The 19752-nt window shown below is 41.2% G+C and overlaps 2 protein-coding genes across 4 annotated transcripts; both read right to left on the reverse strand.

Annotated features, from left to right (window-relative positions):
- Positions 1-1180: 1180 nt before the first annotated feature.
- Positions 1181-6252, reverse strand: spef1 (sperm flagellar 1). 3 transcript variants are annotated; one of them, XR_002196854.2, is made up of 8 exons: positions 6063-6252; positions 5687-5798; positions 5334-5484; positions 5011-5039; positions 4645-4690; positions 4061-4183; positions 3804-3928; positions 3549-3611 (listed from the first exon to the last, which is right to left on the reverse strand). XR_002196854.2 is itself a non-coding variant. In XM_010870203.3 (7 exons), the coding sequence occupies exons 1-7, from the start codon at positions 6169-6171 to the stop codon at positions 2142-2144; spliced, it is 714 nt and encodes a 237-aa protein (XP_010868505.1). In that variant the 5' UTR covers positions 6172-6252; the 3' UTR covers positions 1181-2141. The 3 variants fall into 3 exon arrangements, 2 of the variants coding, with proteins under 2 accessions (XP_010868505.1, XP_034148764.1); XM_010870203.3 differs by lacking the exons at positions 3804-3928; positions 4061-4183; positions 5011-5039 and adding exons at positions 1181-2255; positions 2740-2830 and having other exon boundaries at positions 3521-3611; XM_034292873.1 differs by lacking the exons at positions 3804-3928; positions 4061-4183; positions 5011-5039 and adding an exon at positions 2265-2830 and having other exon boundaries at positions 3521-3611.
- A 159-nt stretch (positions 6253-6411) lies between these two features.
- On the reverse strand, positions 6412-18766 carry adam8a (ADAM metallopeptidase domain 8a). Its single transcript, XM_010870201.3, has 23 exons — positions 18691-18766; positions 18066-18169; positions 17664-17737; positions 16135-16213; positions 15717-15793; positions 14209-14395; positions 13982-14056; positions 13792-13860; positions 13264-13433; positions 12568-12649; positions 12305-12450; positions 12012-12189; positions 11793-11882; positions 11527-11722; positions 11359-11434; positions 10956-11133; positions 10714-10791; positions 10244-10325; positions 9739-9859; positions 9315-9534; positions 8418-8474; positions 8238-8288; positions 6412-7389 (listed from the first exon to the last, which is right to left on the reverse strand). Exons 1-23 carry the CDS (start codon positions 18740-18742, stop codon positions 7342-7344), a joined length of 2490 nt encoding a protein of 829 aa, XP_010868503.2. The 5' UTR covers positions 18743-18766; the 3' UTR covers positions 6412-7341.
- Positions 18767-19752: the final 986 nt, after the last annotated feature.

Genomic DNA, 19752 nt, shown 5'->3' on the forward strand with positions numbered 1-19752 from the left:
GTTAGTGAAAATACCACAGTGTTCAACAGTATGACCGAAGCAAGATTTGTGACCTGTTTCCAAGATTAAATGGCAAGCACAAAAATCACTGTAAATATAGCTAATAAATACATCCCTATTCATATTCTGTTCATACTTTTAACTATTAGCACATAATTTCAGCAATCTACATAGTTAATCATATAAAATGTAATGTGCCTTTATTCATTTTCATATTGCTTACTTATTGAGCATTTATTCCCACTTCTGCTTATTTTTTATTTCATCTTTTGTTCCACTTGCTTTAGCAATCTTAATGTTCACCATGCCAATATTGCACCTACAAAGTGAAATTAAAAAATGTGTTTAGGTTTTAATAATTCCAGTGATTGCAATATTTGAACAGTGTTAGTTTACTATATTCAACTTGTGCCAAGAGACACCACATTTTAGAGAATGAATAGAGTGAGGGTCGTTATTGTAGGTTTTTATTCAGCAGCCAATACCAATAAGATTATTTGTTTCAAATATGTGTTAATTAACACAACTAAATGGTCAATATACACACATAAGTGTTTTTTTTGTTATTTCTATCAAAGTATAATATAAGGCGTTAAAAAGGGTTGTTTATTTGAAATTTACCTGGTCTGTTACCTGGTTAAATACTGGTGAAAATCAAACTCAGAATGTCACAATGTTCTCTTACGCAGAGTTTTATTTCGGTTCCTCACACATTCCATTCCTGTGAGTGGTCAGCAAGGACTGAGATGTTCAACTCCCCTTATCACACACTCAGACCAGAGCATTTTTTCTGGAAGATGTAACCTCTCTGAAGTCTCACTTCCTAGCCTCCCCCTTCATAAGCTTTCAGTGGGTACCTTGATAACAGCCTACTGGCCCCCACTCCCCAGCCATGCAGTCTGTATCCCTCCCCCACCCAGCATGCCACTGTCAGATCCTACATTGTGTTCAAGAGACAGCCCTTGTCGGTGCTTTATCTGCAGACATGATGGGCACATCAACAACAGGGAAAAAACAACAGTGACAGACCCCGACATTAATACCACTGAGCAAATTACAGTTGCAATTTGTGTATGGCTGGGGTTACGGCTGAATCTGGTTAGAGATTTGCTAATTCTTGCGATGATTAAAGTTTTGTAAATCAACTTTAGGTTTCAAGTTTTTTAATGGTAGTATGCAAAGGATACAAAAGTGAACCACAAAATTGCTACTTGCTAGTTCCTGCTCAACAGTGCTATTGTGTTTAGAATGAGAAGTCAGTGACAACAATTTCTAGTCAATCATGCTGTTGTTTATCTCAAACTCAAGTGGCATTACAGAACAATCAATGATGGATCACAATACATCAGGGATACCTAGCCATAACAGCACTGGGTTCTGGAAGCTTCATAAGAGAGCTAGCACACCACCGGGAACCATTACTGAGGTAAAAGGTGGCTGTGCCGATATGGCTGCTAACTTGGAGAGGTGAGGACCCGTATGACATGATTTTCCTAGTGGAGGTGGGGTCCTGAACGTAGAACCAGTCCGAGGGACCAATGTTAGGGGCTTAGCCCTTGATTGTTTGAATGAGATATAAGGAGCAGAATTGGTGTCCTGCAGGTATTGTTTCAGATTGAAGAGTTTCCATCATAGAACTTAGTTCATCATCAATTGAATCCAATCTGATCCAGAGTGTGATCATTTTATGAGACATTTGGATGTGTGTCATACGACTGACATCATATCTATCCTTTTTTTTATTTTGCCTTTTCCTAGACAACTCACCCAACAGACAGCAGTGAAAAACAGAGGACCAACGTAGTGTCAGTGTTTTATTAAGACAGCTTCAGAGGTCAGAGGTTGCATGGGTTTTATATAAAGGCACACCAATAGGCACACACACACACACACACACACACAACAAAACTTATAGGAAAACCTTAGTCTAGTTACCACTCCACTACCACTCTTTTTGGAGGAATGTTCTTAGTTATAACATGGCATGAACCTATTATGAGAAACAGGTTCTTCAGCTTCAACTGTAGAATACATATCAGACCTTACTTGTTCATGTGTGTGTATGTCCTTTTACTATACTTGTAGGGACCCACAAAGATTTCAAAACCTTAAACGCATGTGTGTGTGTGTGTGTGTGTGTGTCAAGGCACATTGGCCCTAGTCTTGTATGTCTCCAGGTGACGTGTTAGATCTTCTATCCTCATGTCCTTGAGCTGAACCAGGTGCTCCAATCTGTTCACTTTGATCTGCAAGATCTTCACACGAACACACACACAGTCAGATCAATTCACAGGCAAACTTAATCACATCCTTGATTACCAAACGTTCATGCTTAAACCCAACCCATAAGCATTGTGAAATGTCTTTTTTATACCTGAAACAGGGAAACGGGTAGAGACACACAGACATGCCAATGCAAATAACAAAGTGTATGACTACCCACACAAATTGGACATCGAGCTTGGTCATCTATCTCCGATCAAAGAAGCCATGCGTGACACGGCGCTGAGAAGTATGTGGTGACAAGAAGACATGAGCGGAAAACCTCAGCTGACTCACTGCTTACATTACACACACACACACACACAGGAAGCATATTTGCTGACGGAGAGTGACACACTACCTCTTCCTGTCCGCTTGCGAGGATGTGTCACTCAAGAGGCCAGCTAACACCTGTAACCCTGCCGCAGAGAGCGTGCGCGTGTGTGTGTGTGTGTGTGTGGGTGTTTGTGTGTGTACCTCAACAGTCCCCTGCAGGGCCAGTAGAGCTTGCTCCTTCTCCTCCAGTATCAGACAAATGGTTGGGTCCACCTGATGGCCTAAAACAGTGCTACACACATGCGCACAAACACAAACGTAAAGTAATTTGAAGAAACTTGCGGCATTCTTGATTGCGTAATTTTTGCTGCGGTCATGTTACTTAAACACCAAAACGCAGGAGGCGGTTTGGTAGATAGAAATAAGGCACTGTATGATAATGAGATGAGGATTTCTGGAATATGTTGTTAGTCAAAACACAATGCAGAGTGCCTGGATACAGCATTTTGCTGGGAAATATTGGCAATATACCACAAACCCTTATTTCATAATTATACAGTGCCTTGTTTCTATTATGAACCAGTTACTAAAGCAACTTGAACAGTGCTGTTTTGTTATAACCACGGTTTCATATACCACGGTTTCATATACCACGGTTTCATATACCACGGTTTCATATACCACGGTTTCATATACCACGGTTTCATATACCACGGTTTCATATACCACGGTTTCATATACCACGGTTTCATATACCACGGTTTCATATACCACGGTTTCATATACCACGGTTTCATATACCACGGTTTCATATACCACGGTTTCTGGATAATCCGCATTCAGGTTTTGACCCACCTAGTGTCTTAACTTTCTATAAGTTCTATAAAAAAAAGAATATGGCTCCTCCGTGACATTTGATTGTTTGTGCAGCATGTCATTGGACAAGCATCCACGCCATTTAGAGACTGTGTAGTAGCAGTACCTAGTCTTCTCTGATTGTCTTTGTTTGTGTGACGGCTCCTCTTTCTTCACTCCCAATCCGGGTTTCATTTTGCCATTGCTGGGACGAGGCTCTGGGGGACACAGAAGGAGAGACCCTGAAAACTGAATGCCCCGACCGTTGGTCTGTCAGTACGCGTGTCTGTCCGTTCCTCATACATCAGCTCTGGCTCACGCTTCGCCTTGCAATCAGGCAATCATCATATTGTATACGTATCAAATCTTCCCGCTATACCAGAAACCCACTGAAATAGATTTATTTTCACCCTAAGTATTTCCATTCAGAAGACAGGATGAATGTGGGTTTCAGCCATTGAGGATCAAAATACTAGAAACGTCAAGCTCTTGGCAGAGAGGACAGCCTAGACATCCTATGGACAGAGGGAGGGCTCTGGGGTGGGGGAGGGTTAGAGGTTAGCTTACAGAAAAACAGAAAGAGTTACATGGATTCTTCAAATGGAGACTGTGATGTTGTTATTGGAAGCTCCCATACATTCTCAGCCGTTTAATGGACATTACTGACCATGTATGGCTCCAGGCCCACTTCTGTCTTTGTCCCTCTGTCTGCCTGACTGTCCTCAGCTTGACCATGCCCTGACTCAGTAGTCTCCCATAAATCAGACCTAACTAAAGGTGCTGCATACATCTGAATCAGCAGAGAAGTCAGGCTAGACAACTGTCTGTTAGTTTTCACTGCAGGGAGAGAAACATCAGCTCTTCCCCATGCTTGAGTTGGAGTTATATCAGGGGTTTGGTCAAAGATGGTTTAGTATGAATAATGAATTTGCTGCTCCAATATAAATCCCATATCACACTTGTGGGTGATGTTATGGCAACCCTAGCTAGCTAAACCCATGGTATCCAATCAAAGGCATTACTTCAATAAGAAGCTGTTTTTGCGGAACTTTCTTTTTTTAGGTTATCTCTTTCACATGGTTATATTACTGATAGTTTAATCTTGCTTTTAATCTAGGTTTTGCATTTAAATTTAACATTGTCTTGTGAAGCCCAAACCACATTCTGGTTTGTCGAGTCTGCTTAGCAAGCATTCAGAAAAGTCTTGATATGTTGCACCTCTAGGTCTAAAAACCTCTGTGGTTTAGGTACCTGTGGGAGGATTCTCTTGGTTCTTGGTGTTGTAGTAGCCCAGATCCTACAAGGCAAACCAACAGTTAGTGGGTTTAATTTTACAACTCATTTGGATGCTCCACAAAGGAACTGGATGTATGTGACAATGGAACGATTGATAATTAAAGACAGTTTGGAACACTTTGGTTATGGCATATTTGGAAACAGTTTGGTTATGTCATAGTTGTAAGGGTACACTATGGCTTTTGAAATGCCGGCATGAAACCTTCTCAGGAGATGGTTTCAAACAGCCACTTTTATTTCCTCAGTCTGAGAAGAAATACTGTGTCCTAGGTGACCAAAACTGTCAATCAAATAATTTGGAACTGCATTAGTGCAGCCTACCTGTCTGCCGCCTGGGTGCAGACCACACTCTATAAAAAAAGTACATTACGTTTTTTACAACATGACTTTACAAGATATTTAGTAGAAATAAAATGTATGCCACCATATTAACCAAATGGAGTAAAAACAATATGTAGCACATCAATCCGCAACAATGACCATTCTATCAAAGCAGAATTATCTAGTCTGAAATGGCCGCTTCTGATGCACCACTTTGTTTAATTGCCTAAGAAGTTATCAGTTGCTGCTGTCGACACTGTAGCACTGTCGTATGCAGTGTAATACTTCTGTGAAAGGTATTAGATAGTCACACACACACACACCAGTAATGCGTCTTCATTGCGTTGCCTTCTCTTCTCATCAATCCTTTCTCTGAGAGAACAGAGGACAGGTTCTACTGCCCCCGCTGTGCTCGTCACTATCCTCTTCACTGTCTCCTCTGGGACGTGGAGGTTCAGCTTGGTAAACACTTTCCTGTCAACATGAAAACACGCTGATTTTGAGTCCGCTTAAACATTTTATTCCCTGATGTTGACGGTTGGATTAGGGGAGGAAGAAATTGTACCTAGATCAGTGCCTTGGGAAAACTTTACTATAAAGCGAGAGTAGAATACATCTTATTAATGTATGCAAGTGTGTCTTATATGACAACTGTAGTCCAAACACAAACACTTGCCTATTGAGAGTGCCCCAATTGTTGAGTTTTTGCACTGTGGAGTTGGCTGGGCTGAAGTTATGAAGCTCCACCAGTTTGGGAAAGAAATACTTCACGACCTCAGCAGCCATCACTGGAACAAGAGCAGATATAAACAAAACTGCTAAGACGTGTTTCTGACCTGTTTAGTAAACTTTGTTAAGTTGAATACAGGAATACAACTGACAACAGAAAGATAGGAAATGACAAGAATTCAATATTTTTGTAAATTATAAAGACTAGCTGGATATATTCATAATGTATCCATGATTAGGCCAAAATGTGTCTACAATACAGTAGCTAATTTAGCCCAAAGGCGTCTAGGCCTAACTTGCCGCACTCGTCTCCCACTTCCTACCTCCATCACTGAAATCTCTTGCTATATTTCTCTTAGGTCTGGACAGGGGTATTTTGTCTAGCCAAGCAAACAAGTCTTGCAATATTTCTTCGTTTAATTCTTTGTCCATTTTATGGACAACGGAGAACTTAACACTTCGGTTTATAGCTACGAATCGTTAGCTTGCCAGCTAGCTTCCACTACAGGTTGTTGATCTCGTTGCTAGGTAACCAAGGAAGCACGTACAGGACGAGTGAGACCACAACATGTAGAATGATCGAGGGAGAAACAAGAACACGTTGAAAAGTATTAACATTTTATTTATTCTTACATAGCATGTCCATCTTTGTCAAGTTTTTATCAGGTAGAAAAATGTGCAAGGCAGAAAAGGCCAAAAATACAAAAAACATTTTAAAAACCAGAACGTTTCACAAAGACAAAAAAGTTCTCATCATTAATATCAACATCATCAAACCAACAATAATCATACACCAAGATTAAAATATCTTCTGAAATTACAGTAATGCCAAGATGAGCCACAGTGTACAAACTGCCCTCTGGAAGTCAATTCAAAACAACCTCAGGTAGTCCAAGTGAGAACATTTCATTTTATAAATATGACTTTGTTTTAGCGCTAGGCTATATTTCTTCTTAGCTCTTACTCTTGCCCATGAATTTCATCTATCAAATAGGAATAAATGGATAGAAATATAATTCATAGAACACAATGTACATTAAAGTAAATTATCCTTTAATTGGATTTCTATGCATTCAAATTCACTGTAACTGTCACAAGGTGTAAACTGATTGATCCAGTTAGATCATTTAAAAAAGTTTGGCACAGTATATCTAAAAGCCAGTATTATGGTGACATTCCCACACAACCAATCAGAAGGCAAGATTAAGCTATTAACATAACACAATAACAATATCTGGTCCTTTAAAATCTGCAGTAGGGCTGGGCATGAGTCCCTAGAGGTCGATTTGAGTTTAGTGACTCATACAACGGTTGAACCGCATCCATGTTTCAGTCCAGGTCACAAGGCAGCAGTGTGTCCTGGCTGTTGCCTGATTATAAAAACAGACAGCGTTGCTTTGTTTTAGCCACACCAAACAATGCAGTAATATGAGAATATAACATTTAACTGATGGAAAATGTTGGAGACAGTGCAAGTGCTTAAGGCAAAATTTCTCCTTGTCTCTCCAGAAGAGACATGACAAGGAGATTCAATTAGTCAATGATTCCTCTCCCATTCGGTAGAATGTAATCTCCTTGGAGTAGACGGTTATATCCTCGTCATCAGGGTCTGCTGGGGGCCTTCAGGGCAATATTCGGTCCCCTTGGTATCTACAGGGTAAATATAATAATATAAGTGTTAATCCACATACACGTGCACACATGCACCAGGAATCTTCTCCCACTCTCTCCTTTTCCACCTCTCTCTTTCTCCCTATTTCTCTCCTCCCGTCCTCACTCTTTCCTCCCTCTCCTCTCTTTCTCATCCCTCTCCCATTCTCCCTCTCCCTTTTCTCCCACTCTCCCTCTCCGTCTCCCCCCCCTCCCTCTTTCTCTTTACTCAGTCTCGCTGTCAAGCTGTTGTTGATGAGGAGTACAATGGTTGTTACTGGGTACTATGCCCTGACTTATTTACATCTCTCTTATTTATGTCTCCTAGAGCCACTCAATGCTTGTATCATCATTCATGAATAACTATCAGGTCATTATCCAGCAAGAAAGTATACAGGATTTATACATGTCTGGAACAATGGCAGGTTGGTCTAAATGTCATGGCTGTATGTAGTGCTTTTATATTAGGTGGCGGGTCGGCCTCTTACGGACACCAACAATGTGCTGGTAATATCACTGATCATTTTTCAAATCAGGAACATGTGATTGTTACCAGGGTTACCCACCAGCAGTGGCTGTTTCTATGAATCAATCATCAATAAAATGTATTTATAAAGCCCTTTTTACATCAGCAGATGTCACAAAGTGCTTTTACAAAACACTCAGCCTCAAACCCCAACGAGCCAACAACAGTAGTGTTGAATTTCAGAGTGGGCTATGTGGGCAGAACTTGGGAATTCACCTTGGCCACCTGACAACCCAATCACAGAAGAATAACATTATTAAAATAGCATCAACAAATGTGTGTGCGTGGTTGTTAAGGCGCCTATGGAAGGGTCCTGATGTACCTGTTTGTTGCTGAGAGGTGGTAAGGGTCTGGATGGAGGTTGTGGTTTAGCCTGAAGAAACAAGACAGCTTTAAATAAAGTCTACTTCTGTATAAAATATTGTGTAGTGGGCATAATACAGTAAGCATAATTTACTGTCTGAATAATTTTCTGAAAAACCACGAAGGTACCAATTCTCACCATTAAATGTGCTGCCTTGCTTGGGGCGACAGGTGGTGGCATGGGTGGCTTGACAATCTGGAGAGAAACATATACATTAAGTCATGTTAGATATGTAACAAATGCAAGACAAACAACAGCAAAGGGATTTGCTGCTTGTAGAAATTGGTAGGTTTTCTGTTTTGTGATTGGCTGAGGTAAAGCAGTGAGTATAGTCATTGGAGGCTGCAGGGAGGAGGAGAGACATGAAGGTCATAGCTAGAATCCTCAGTTGAAACAAAAACAATGTGGTCAACCAGCCTTTGTTTTTTGAAAGCCTGAGAGATAGGTCTGGAGAAATCGAACCTCTCTCAAATTCTATGCAACGGCTAACCATCCACAATAAACAAATTATAGTTTTAACGTTTTGAGGCTATTGAGTGTTTGTTTACATTTACGTAAATTGTTTAGAAGAAAGTTAGGAGTAAAATGAGCTTAAGTAAAATATTACTATGCCCATGAATTATTTAGAAGTCAGAAGACTAAAGAATGAACTGCTATATATATAATTCAAGTCCAGGAATTCACAAATTAACAATTCCATCTTAATAATTAGCATATGACACAGGGGTGACTTCCTTCTAACGAAACTCTTCCTATTTTAGTACTGTGACTCATTACCCATTTTCTCCTTCCAAAATTGTGAAGAGCAAGTAGTGGATTAACTGTCTGATGGTTAAGGCTTGAACTGGGGCACGGTAAACTGATCTTAGATCTTATGGTTAATTCAATTGTATATAATGGTTATGGTTTTTAAGAATGAGAGAGGTTGCTCCTTCTTGGTGCTTTTTCTGTAAATTAGTATTGAATAGTTCAGGTTATTAGGAATTAGAGGGATAATTGGTGAGGGACCTGTGTGGCTGATTGAGGGAAACTCACCCGAGGAGCTGATCTGTTAGGCAGCAAAGAGACATTGAGAGGCTGGAAGTCCTGGCTGGCAGTATGTGAGAGGGGCTGGGGGAGGGGTTTGCACTGTTGTGTTGCTGTCGACTCCATAAACGTGGGCAGGCTGATGTGTATGGGTCCAGATCGAGGGCTGCCCTGAACACTGCTTGACTGAAAGAGTGGGTTGGACTGGCCCGAAGTAGAGCCGAGGGGCCTTCAACAAACATATTATGCACAGCTGCAATCAATGTCATGGAAGCATCAACGTTCTATCTTAAAATGCTCTATTGACTAATGCCATTTAAGAAAAGGAAGGGAGTGAGATGGTAGAGCACGGCGCTTACAATGCCAAGGTTATGGGTTTGATTAACATGGAGAACCAGTATGAAAAAGTAAGAAGTGGTTGTGTTGTTCTTACACTTTAGACAGACTGTTCCTCTGCCTGTGCTTCCTGCTGTACAGAAGACGTCCAATGAACAGGCTGGTCAGCAGCAATGACACCACTACTAAAGACGCAGTGATGATGACACCATTTCTGCCTGCTCACAGACATGCACATACACGTGCGCGCACACACACACACACACACATTATGGGTTGATTAATGATCACTGCTAGCTGTTAAGCAATAATATCACAGCATCAACAGGAAACAGCTTTTCAGTCACAGCAGCTATATCGGTACAGTGTAAAAACTGACAACAGTGTACAGACTTACTACAGTGTACAGACTTGCTACATTGTACAGACTGACTATAGTGTACAGACTGACTATAGTGTACAGACTGACTACAGTGTACAGACTTTTTTCACCTGTTTAGATTACAGCAACGGACCACAACTGGCAATGATATCAACACTCTACCACTTGAGACTACAGTCACACACACACACAGTACAGAGCACACACACAGACACAGTACCTGCACGCTCCATCAGTTTGGTGTCACAATAGGGTGGTGCCCAGCCAGGGTCACAGTGGCACTGCCTCTCATGGTTACAGACCTATCATAGACCAGCTACTGTCAGCTACTGACCAATGACATACAACACTTAAATAGAAAAACACTAAACAGTGACTAAATACAACAACAGTGAGTAAAGAATATTGCCTCAATACAACATTTAGTAAAGAATATTACTTCAGTTAAAAAATCTGTATTTGACTGGCTCATCTTTGCCTCTTGATAAACCCCTCTGGGGGAATTTGTTCAAGGCTTGAAACATCCAATATGCGCAACTCAGTCTGGTAACTAATAATGTATTCCAGACCTAGTCTACTTTCAGGTATTTAGATACTAGTCTCATTTTTATAAACACATGTTCCTTAGATATAGTTATAATTCAGATTAAAGCCAGACTGTAAATTGAACAAAAAGATTTTTGGTCTCACTCCACGGTTGTTGCACTTGGCAGCGCAGTCTTGTGGTCCGTACACCTTGATGTCTTGGCAACGCTGCTCATAGCACACCTGAGGGGGTAAGGTCACAGGTGAGAGGTCGCAGGTGAGGGGTGATAGGTGATATGACAGGTAGCGTAATGGGTAAGGTCCTGGCTAAACAATGAATGAACACATCCAGATTGGTTGTTTATTTCATTGATTGGTTGATCAGTTGATTGACAGATTAATCTTACCATGTTGTTGCCACACTTGGTTCCACTAGGCACGTTTCCCAGGTCCTCCGATTGGGCCTTGGGGTCCATAGTCGCTACGTTACAAGTGACACCTTGTGACAAGGTGATGACAGACTTCCTCTGAGTGACAGGAAACTCCCGCCCTCCCAAGCAGAACAGCTTTCCACACATCATATCCCTGAGACATAACATCACAGCTCAGAATTTACAGCATAATAATTATTATATATAATGGTATACAAAATGATTTACAGCTTCAGAGTCAAATTGACCTTGCACTGTGATGCAGGATACCAATCTTTTATTGGGGTGGATACATTTCAAGTTTATTTCTATACCCAAAACCTCTCAATATTTAATATTTATAAGAATGCAAAATGTATGTTTATTTTTGTTGACCTACTGTGATGAACAGGTCATACCACACTGTCCGTCACGAAAGTTCTGGTAGAAACAGGAGTTGGCAGCCACCTCAGCATCTAAACACAACACACAGAGGATGTTTTGAGTGTTTGTGAGAGTTAATATCTTGGCGTGTGTGTGTGTGTGTGCTGGCGTTTGTTTGTTTTACCTGGTCCCCAAAGTCTTTTGCAGTGTTGTCTGTGTGAAGGACACTGGCCGTTGTAGCAGTACCCTTCTCCATTGTCACACGGCTGTCCGTTGAGCGTGTGAGCATCCGGGGGGCAGGCGGGGGACAGGCCAGAGCAGTGTTCGGTCAGGTCACAGTCTCCAGTGCTGGGCCTACACACAGCACCTACCTGTCTCAACTGTAGGGGGGAGGGCAAGGGTAAAACAACCATGTCTGTGTGTGTGCGTGTGTGTGTGTGTGTGTGTTACCTGGCAGTTGTGGCAGCAGTCTCCTTGTGCACACTGAGCCCCCATGTTCAGTCTACAGGTGCTGGCGTTACAGCAGGGGTTACTGCATTCCTGACAAACAAAGCAGACAGGCCAGATTTCCACTCAGTTTCTGGTAGGTTCCTAACTTACAGTTTTCCCCTAAAATGTTTCTATCCAGGGTTTTCTCGACTGGATTTCTATTATTATATTTTTTTTTACCTCTACCGTTCCACAATCGCACTCCTCTCCTGGCTCCAGGAAGGCGTTCCCACAATGCGGTCCGCCATAAATACGGTCAACCAGAGGCGTGTCCAACAGACAGGATGGGTTGACGTCTTCCAAAAATCTGCTGAGCTGCTCAACACTACAACTGCTGAACATACTGGGGTAGAGCCGGCTGGACCCAGAGAGGTGAGATAGAGAGTCAGGTTTTGCTAGTAAATCTTCAGTGCCATTTGTGTTGTTGTCGCTGTTGTTGTTGTTGTATTCCTAACGAGGGGTTTCAGACTGACCCAATGCTCTCAGCCATGACGCAGCTCCGGGCGGATGCCCTCGTTGAGCAGCTGCAGAGTGATGCGTCGTCGTGGGCCATTCCCAGGTTGTGTCCCATCTCGTGGGCGATGGTGGAGGCCACGCCCAGTGGGTGGGCACTGTGGTCCTGAGGGGAGGGGTGAGCAGAAGAGATTGGTAACTTGTCCCTGAAGGAGGGAACTTTAAGTCCACTCATTGTTATGGCATTCAGACATCATGTACAATAGAGAAATGTAACCCCCACCTGATTGACACCCCCAGATTTAGGAGTACACATAGCAGAGGAGGTTGCCAAGCCGACCGTCGTACCCACAAAGTCCACAGCCCTAGGTAGAGTGGAGGATGTAGCACAACATTACAATGTAAGCGTTGTAGCCACGACAATGCACTGAGTTTTATCTGAGTGAAGAGTAGAGTGGCAGGGCCTGGGTGTGGTTCCATGTGGCTAAAATGGGAAAGCCTAGCGCGTGGCCATGGATGGTTCAACCACCTAAGCTGCTGCCTCCAGCACCTATACAAACTGCAGCGTGGGTTTGAATCTGGCCCACTGCTCTTTCAGCCAAAAGCCTCCTACTCTATCTCTCCACGCCTTCTCGTCAATTATGCCTGAAAATATATAATGTAATTGTCTTTAGAAAAGCAAGACACTAGTAACTTCAGGGTTGTGGATTTTAACCCTATTGGGAACTAATAGGAAGGAAATACGTATGCTGTCACTCCTGTCACTCAGAGAACATCTGTTACATGAATAAAGAGTCGACAAGGCAGGGCAATCACAAACAAGGCCAAAGAAGATCTGATTATTAACACTTCCAGCAACTAAAAGCTCATCTCAAACTGCAAGCAGTTTAGCCCCTAACACATCTGGCTTAGCATACTGAATTGTTAGGGCTGATTCTCCAGCCAACAGTGCACCTGACTAGGCAGGTGTTTGTCTTACGTGACGAGCTGGGCGTTGTCATGAGCTGTTCTACGTAGCAAGTTGTCCTGCCGCCACTGGAGGAAGCTTGTGAGCGTGTCATCAGGTGAATCCCTAACGATGATCTGATCTCTATAAGACCACAACTCCAGCCCGACCAACATCACACGAATGCCGAGAGGCCGGTACACCTGAAATACACACAGGCAACATTATTGCCATACACACACGTTTACTTAGCTCTCTAAATGGGGAGAGCCAAAAAAAATCCTGCTTAAACTCATCCTAAAACTTCCCCTAACAACAATAACCTACAATTCATGCCTAAATTTAAACTAACTCTAATACTTAACCCTAAAACGAACCGTTAATGCGTAATTCTAATTCTAACCCTAACTAACCCTAATTGTAACTTTTGCCCTAAACCTAACACTGAATAAATAGTTTTGATCAAAATGGGGATAGAAAATGTTTTATATATATATATATTTCTGTTCCTGGTACATTGTCAGAAACACACATAGTTACGTCACGTAAACAAAAGCATACCTTATCCACATGGTTGGCCACTTCAAGCATCCTTGCTTCTACCAACTTTTTACTGCCAAACTTCTTATACTGAAACGCAGGATTTTATCTGATTTTATTGTTGAGTAATTGATTGCTTGGATATTTTCTAGAAATAGCCTACTACTAGAAAGCAGATTCTCAATCAATCAACATGCTGAAGGTGTCTTACCTCGGAGTTGTCTACCACCAAGACCATCTCCACAACTCTCTGTATGCCTGGCTGTCTTCTCTGACTCTGCCTCTTCTGAATACAGCAAAGTTGGGATGTTAGATGTTAATTTTTACAGAAGCAATGGTCAACATTCTGACCACTTTACCATTCCATCCACTTAACTGTCATCCCAAATACGCGTGTGTGTGTGTGAGACCCTACATGTGTTTGCAGTGACACTTTACCAGGCTGCTGTGTTGGAACAATCCGGAGGGGCCGTGGTCATAAACAGTGTCATTGCCACTGGAGCAGGAACTCCTTTTTCTCCTCAAATGCTCCTGTCTGTACACGGCAACAAGCCCCTCCTCCTCTATCCCAGTGACCTCTAACGGCTCGATTAGGAACACTTTCTCTTCTACTCGCAGAAAGCCCCTATGGAAAAGGGACAATTCAATCTAAGTAAACACTTACGTATTACACTGTATATTGGACACATGGAGTCTATGGGATGTAGAAACTTCCAAGTCATCTTTTGTGTTCTGGTGCAACTGGTGGGCTAATTAGCTCCTTATAGCCAATTAAAACTACACTGGGACCTACTGCTGGTAATGCATGAGAATATACTGATGATGCATAGAAAATATGTTGATAAATATTGAACAAATATACTAATAATGTAATCTACTGACACTGTTGTCAGTTTAGGCTGAATAGCCGAGAAACTCTGTATAAACAGTTTCAATCTTTCAAAGCCAGGGGAATTAGCCTGTCTGTCACAGTCTGCCCTATTCAAATGATTTGAGCATTTTCAATCATGATTTGAAACAATACAATAGGATTCTTAATTGCTATGACAATCCTGAGGGATGTGAAGTAGGAATCTTAAAGGTTCCTATAAAAACTATATCAGAAAGCTTCAAGAATCCTATTGGATGGTTCCATCAAAATTACTTTTTGAACAGGGACCTCTCTTGCACTGAGAGTGTTGTGGGTCATGTTAGCCAGGCTAATAATAGATAATAGTGGCTAATGGATCTAGAATGGACTTAATGGTCTGGTTATGCAGGTGATTTACCTGTTATCCACTGATCAGTGGAGTTTTACTCTGACAGAACCGTCACTCTGACTAAAAATGAAGCTGGGAGTGGATACTGTGTAAGATAAAAGCACTCTCCAGAGCTGGCTATGGTTCTACCATAATAACCAGAAGAAAAGCTCTCTCTTGATGGCTACACATGCAACATTGTTAAATGTCACACAGGGTTAGCTCCAGGGCTCTGTGTTGGGCCATCTGCTTTTCATTAACCAAAATGACATATCACACGACTCTTCAGTTTTTAAAGTGGTTCTTATGAGCCGAAACTGGTCCATTAATATTTAACATATTTGTTCTACTTAAAGATGTAGTCCACAACTGTTTGGGCAGTGGTTATAAAAGTGGCTTTGTCGAGCTAAAAAGTGCCTCTAAAAATGGGGTACTATGTTATTTATGTGCCGATTTGTGCCCCATGTCCTCAAAACCACTCAATTCAAACTTGGAATTTCATGGCTGAGGTATGATAGTAATTCTACTCATAGATTATGCGAATAAAAACAGCATATTATACATCCTGTCAGAAGGGGAGCTTTAAAAAATGATATCCACAAGTCCTAGACTGCATCTTTAAGATCCTGCAGTGCATCTTTCGCCAAAAGTATTTTTAGAACTTTGAGTTCACACTGAATAAACTGGTCAATTCCAATTAGTGCTGACCTCATCCCAGAGCACAGAGACAGGCTGACTGAAGAGTCCTCCACGTCCTCAATATGGCCATGGTAGTAGCAGTGGTCCTGTAAACGCGCAATAACACGACAGTAGAACCTGAACTTTAACATGACAACAACATTACATGGATATAGTCTGGCCAAGTAAAGCAAATACGTTGCGTCAAATATTGCTATCCCATACAGCTCAGTCTTGTGTGGCACAGTTGTTAGAGCACAGTTTTGTATGTGGCCAATAGGAAAATTGATGCTCTTAAGGCTGTAATTTGCTCTGCATAAGAGTGTCAGATGAATTACAAAATAGACTAAGTAGCATGTAGAACTTTAAAACACATGCTAATTCCAGCTGGAGCACCATCCTATCTAAGCATTGCAGAAAAGAACTGTTGCGTAATTCATGAATGTACCTCATGATGTGTCGGGGATGTTGTTGTCACTCCATCCTTATTGTAATCAGTCAGGGTGTAATGTTTCCCTATCAGATGCCTAGAGGACAACATATTAAGGTTCATTTAATTGGTAAGTCATTTTCCCCCCAAAGATATTCATATTTAGCTTATCATTAATAACACCAAGTTACTTGCTAGTAGTCGATATTAGGGCTGCACGATATATCGTTTCAGCATTGACATTGCAAAGTACGCATCCGCAATAGTCACATGTGATTGTGATTTAGTAAGGTAAACATATATCAGTCCACAATATATTTTGTTTTTTCAAATGGAAAACCAGCATTATATCTGTCTTAAGCTAATTTACTCAGATTTATAGGTTATTGGATACACAGTTTATTATTATTATTTTAAACACGGTTTGTTGACCGGCTCTGCTTGTGTGTGACGAAATGATGAGCGAGGAACAGGCAAAAAAGACCGAAATGGAGGAATTTTGTTGCAAAAAGAAATGCATTGTCAATTACATGGAAATATTTTGGCTACAGACAGGATGATGTTGACCAAACACAGGTACTTTGTCGAGAGTGCCTTGCAATCTTTGCCACTACATGAGGCAACACGACCAATTTGTTCGATCATTTAAGGCGGCACCACAAATCTTTGTATGATGAGTGCAAAGCATGTCAATGCTGTCCAAGCGGTATGTAATGGCATCACGCAACTATTTTTCTCAAGTTGCCATCCCAGAGCTGTATGAGAAATGCAAGGCACAAGTTGAAAAAAAGCTGTCACAAGTGGAATATTATGAGGACTTCCACCTAAAATGTCGCTGTTTGCAAACTGCATTTTCCCAGAGGATCATACAAGTTAGAACATCGCAACAGCGATGAGAGAAGCTTTAGCTGATTGGGGCCTAGATGAGAGTCGTCTACTCTGTATAACAACAGACAATGCCGCGAACATGGTGAAGGCTGCACCTGAACAACAAGTGGACCAGATTGCAGTGCTTTGGCCACAGACTGCATATGCATCTTATAAGTTACGCCTAAATGCGCATTCTATTTTACTACTGTTGCTATTGCTATACTATTACTGTTACATATTATTACCTAGCAACCTGTTCTGGAATATAAACATTTTCATGAGTTTCATACATTTTAATTGTGGAGGATGGGGCTGGGGAAGAACGAAGGATACATACTGTCAGGTTGATAGCCAAAGCTCTTTCTGAAGACATCCTGCATTTTTTCATATCGCAATACATATCGCAGAAAAACAAAATATCGCAATGTCAGTTATTTCCAATATCGTGCAACCCTAGTCGATATAGTCTCCATATATTTTGGCTACGTCCTCTGTCTGACACATTGCAACGCAGCAGATAATGATCTTTCTAAGACACAGCAGGATTTACAGCTTCAAGTCCCTATCTGGCTGGCCCCAGTATCGTTACTTGAGGTACAATTCAAGTGTGTTTTATCAGGTTATTGAAGGGTTACTGTATGTATGTATCTGTGTGCATTTGACTGATGTAGTCTGACCTATTCCTCTCCAGATGAAGAGTGTAGTTTTGTCCTTCGATCATCAGAGAATATTGGACCTCTTCAGGGTAGGACTGAACACACACAGGCAGAAGGGGTGGGGGGGGGGTGGGGGGGGGTTGCGGAGACTATTCAATTATAGGGTATCCTGTATAATGTTATACAGATGGCAAATTACACAAAAAATTATGCTGACAGCAAACCACTGACTCAAACTGTTAAACGGGCCTGCTATACTGCGTTTCAGAATGCTAAGTTCAATAGGGTAAAGAACATAAGCAGCCAAGTTAGCACAATGTGTATTTAAAAAGGAATGCGTATAATGCAAACAGTCCTTGCTGCAACACAGGCTATGGCACAACAAAGGCGACTTCGAAATATTAATGATGAGATTTTTGGTACCTTTATTGAGGAGAAGCTCCTAAATTGAGCATCCAGTTTCTGAGGTCTGATGGCCTTATAGCTCATCACATGAGGCAGCGTCCTAGAACTGCCCACAAACATTCCTGAAAATAATTGAACTATTATTAAGCATGACATTACACAGTCTTGTTTTTTTTTCAGTAATTCAATAACTTCAAACCATGGTTAAAAATGTGACGTTGCTCTTTATGCTCTAAAATGTTTTATTGAGACCTAACACAGAAAACGCACATCTTGGACTATTATTGGCAATTGTCATGGGATGTACTGCATATCCTACATTTGGCCCAATCTTTACCCCAGGCTATGTGCTTGTCATCTCATGTGCTCACCACTTAATATTGTACATGTATGTCAACTTACTCAGATTTTGTGTATTTTGTCAATATAAAGTATTTTTTCTGACTAGCTATACCATTACGGGTGTGAAATGTTGAGTATGTGTAAATACATTTAGCAAATAAGGCGATTCTAAATCAGATTACGCTATTATTTTAGAAGAGAACGACAAGTATTAATTCCAATACTGTATAACAAAACTAAAGTAATACCGTATCCCTGATACTAAAGAAATGACAAAGAAAAAATCGTGGGAAACACTTACCCCATGAGACGCAGAAACAAAGCGACATAAAACATCCAGTATAATTGTGCATGATGCCGCCTCCAGTTGAATCCCACTCGAACCGACTGTCAGCGTTCAACACAGAAAACTATATAGCCTACCCACTCCGTGTAATATCCTGTATCAATTTGCCCTTCCCCCGATCACGGCAATGTTAAAGACAGTCATTGTGAGAAAATACAGAACAGCCCATTTTCAGTTTACCAGACAACTTAATTCAACACTTCATCTTGTTACTTTTTTATTTTGCGTCATGTCCAACTGAGGTCTGCAGCAGCCCAACTCTGAGTGTACTTTTTTGGACGAAAGTTAAGACAAATTTACAGCAGACATTTACCCTCAAGTAAGCTACTCCAAATGTATAGGTTTTGAGTATAGTTGGGATGTGCATGAGGTTAGGAAAACTAAGGATGTGAAAGCGGTTTGCCAAAATGCTTTACATAACCAATATTCATCACTGTAAAAAAAGAAAAGGCACATAGCCAAATGTTTAGCTGTTAAGATAGTATTAAAAAAGCAGTTGTCTTTAACCAAATTGCAAAGCATGTCATACTACAAAAACCTCAAGATAATTGCGGGTCGACTGAGACATTTTTTAATATATATGTCAATATCATTCCTAAATAAAAACGTTTATCCAAAATGAGAGGATTATGTGTTAATTAAGTGTTGGCAGGCTGTGGCATTGAATGGAAAGATTACGGATTTCTCCTGAGCGCATGTGACGGGTCTCCTCGAATGTGTGGTGTGGCCTGGATCGCCCTCCCGTGGTGAAGAAATAAACATGGGATGTTAAGCCTTGACAGAATGGTTTAGTCAAAATGTCTAACCTTTGACACAACAGGTAGTGGAGACATAGCAAGTTCACATTTGGCTCGGCTTTTCTGTGGATTACAGTGTATATGGAGATTTTGTTAGTATATCTTTACAAATGCATTTATATCAGACATGTTTCTTGACAGCCAGGGACATTTCTCCAGTTTCATTTTTAATTTCTAGACAATTATTCCTGGGCAGTTTGGGGTCTGTCTGAGGAATACA

Source organism: Esox lucius, chromosome 6, assembly GCF_011004845.1.
Source record: "Esox lucius isolate fEsoLuc1 chromosome 6, fEsoLuc1.pri, whole genome shotgun sequence".
Lineage (NCBI taxonomy): Eukaryota > Metazoa > Chordata > Actinopteri > Esociformes > Esocidae > Esox > Esox lucius.

Excerpts from the sequence above, each read along its gene's own strand:
- spef1 (XM_034292873.1), bottom strand. The coding sequence starts at position 6,171 with ATGGACAAAGAATTAAACGAAGAAATATTGCAAGACTTGTTTGCTTGG. Across the intron at positions 5,799-6,062 it reads AAGAGATTTCAGTGATGGAG|TGATGGCTGCTGAGGTCGTG; the intron begins GTAGGAAGTGGG and ends CTCTTGTTCCAG. Across the intron at positions 3,612-4,644 it reads CCAAGAGAATCCTCCCACAG|AGCCTCGTCCCAGCAATGGC; the intron begins GTACCTAAACCA and ends TGTGTCCCCCAG.
- adam8a (XM_010870201.3), bottom strand. The coding sequence starts at position 18,742 with ATGCACAATTATACTGGATGTTTTATGTCGCTTTGTTTCTGCGTCTCA. Across the intron at positions 12,190-12,304 it reads GTCATGGCTGAGAGCATTGG|CCGGCTCTACCCCAGTATGT; the intron begins GTCAGTCTGAAA and ends CTCTGGGTCCAG. Across the intron at positions 9,860-10,243 it reads CAAACTGATGGAGCGTGCAG|GCAGAAATGGTGTCATCATC; the intron begins GTACTGTGTCTG and ends GTCTGTGAGCAG.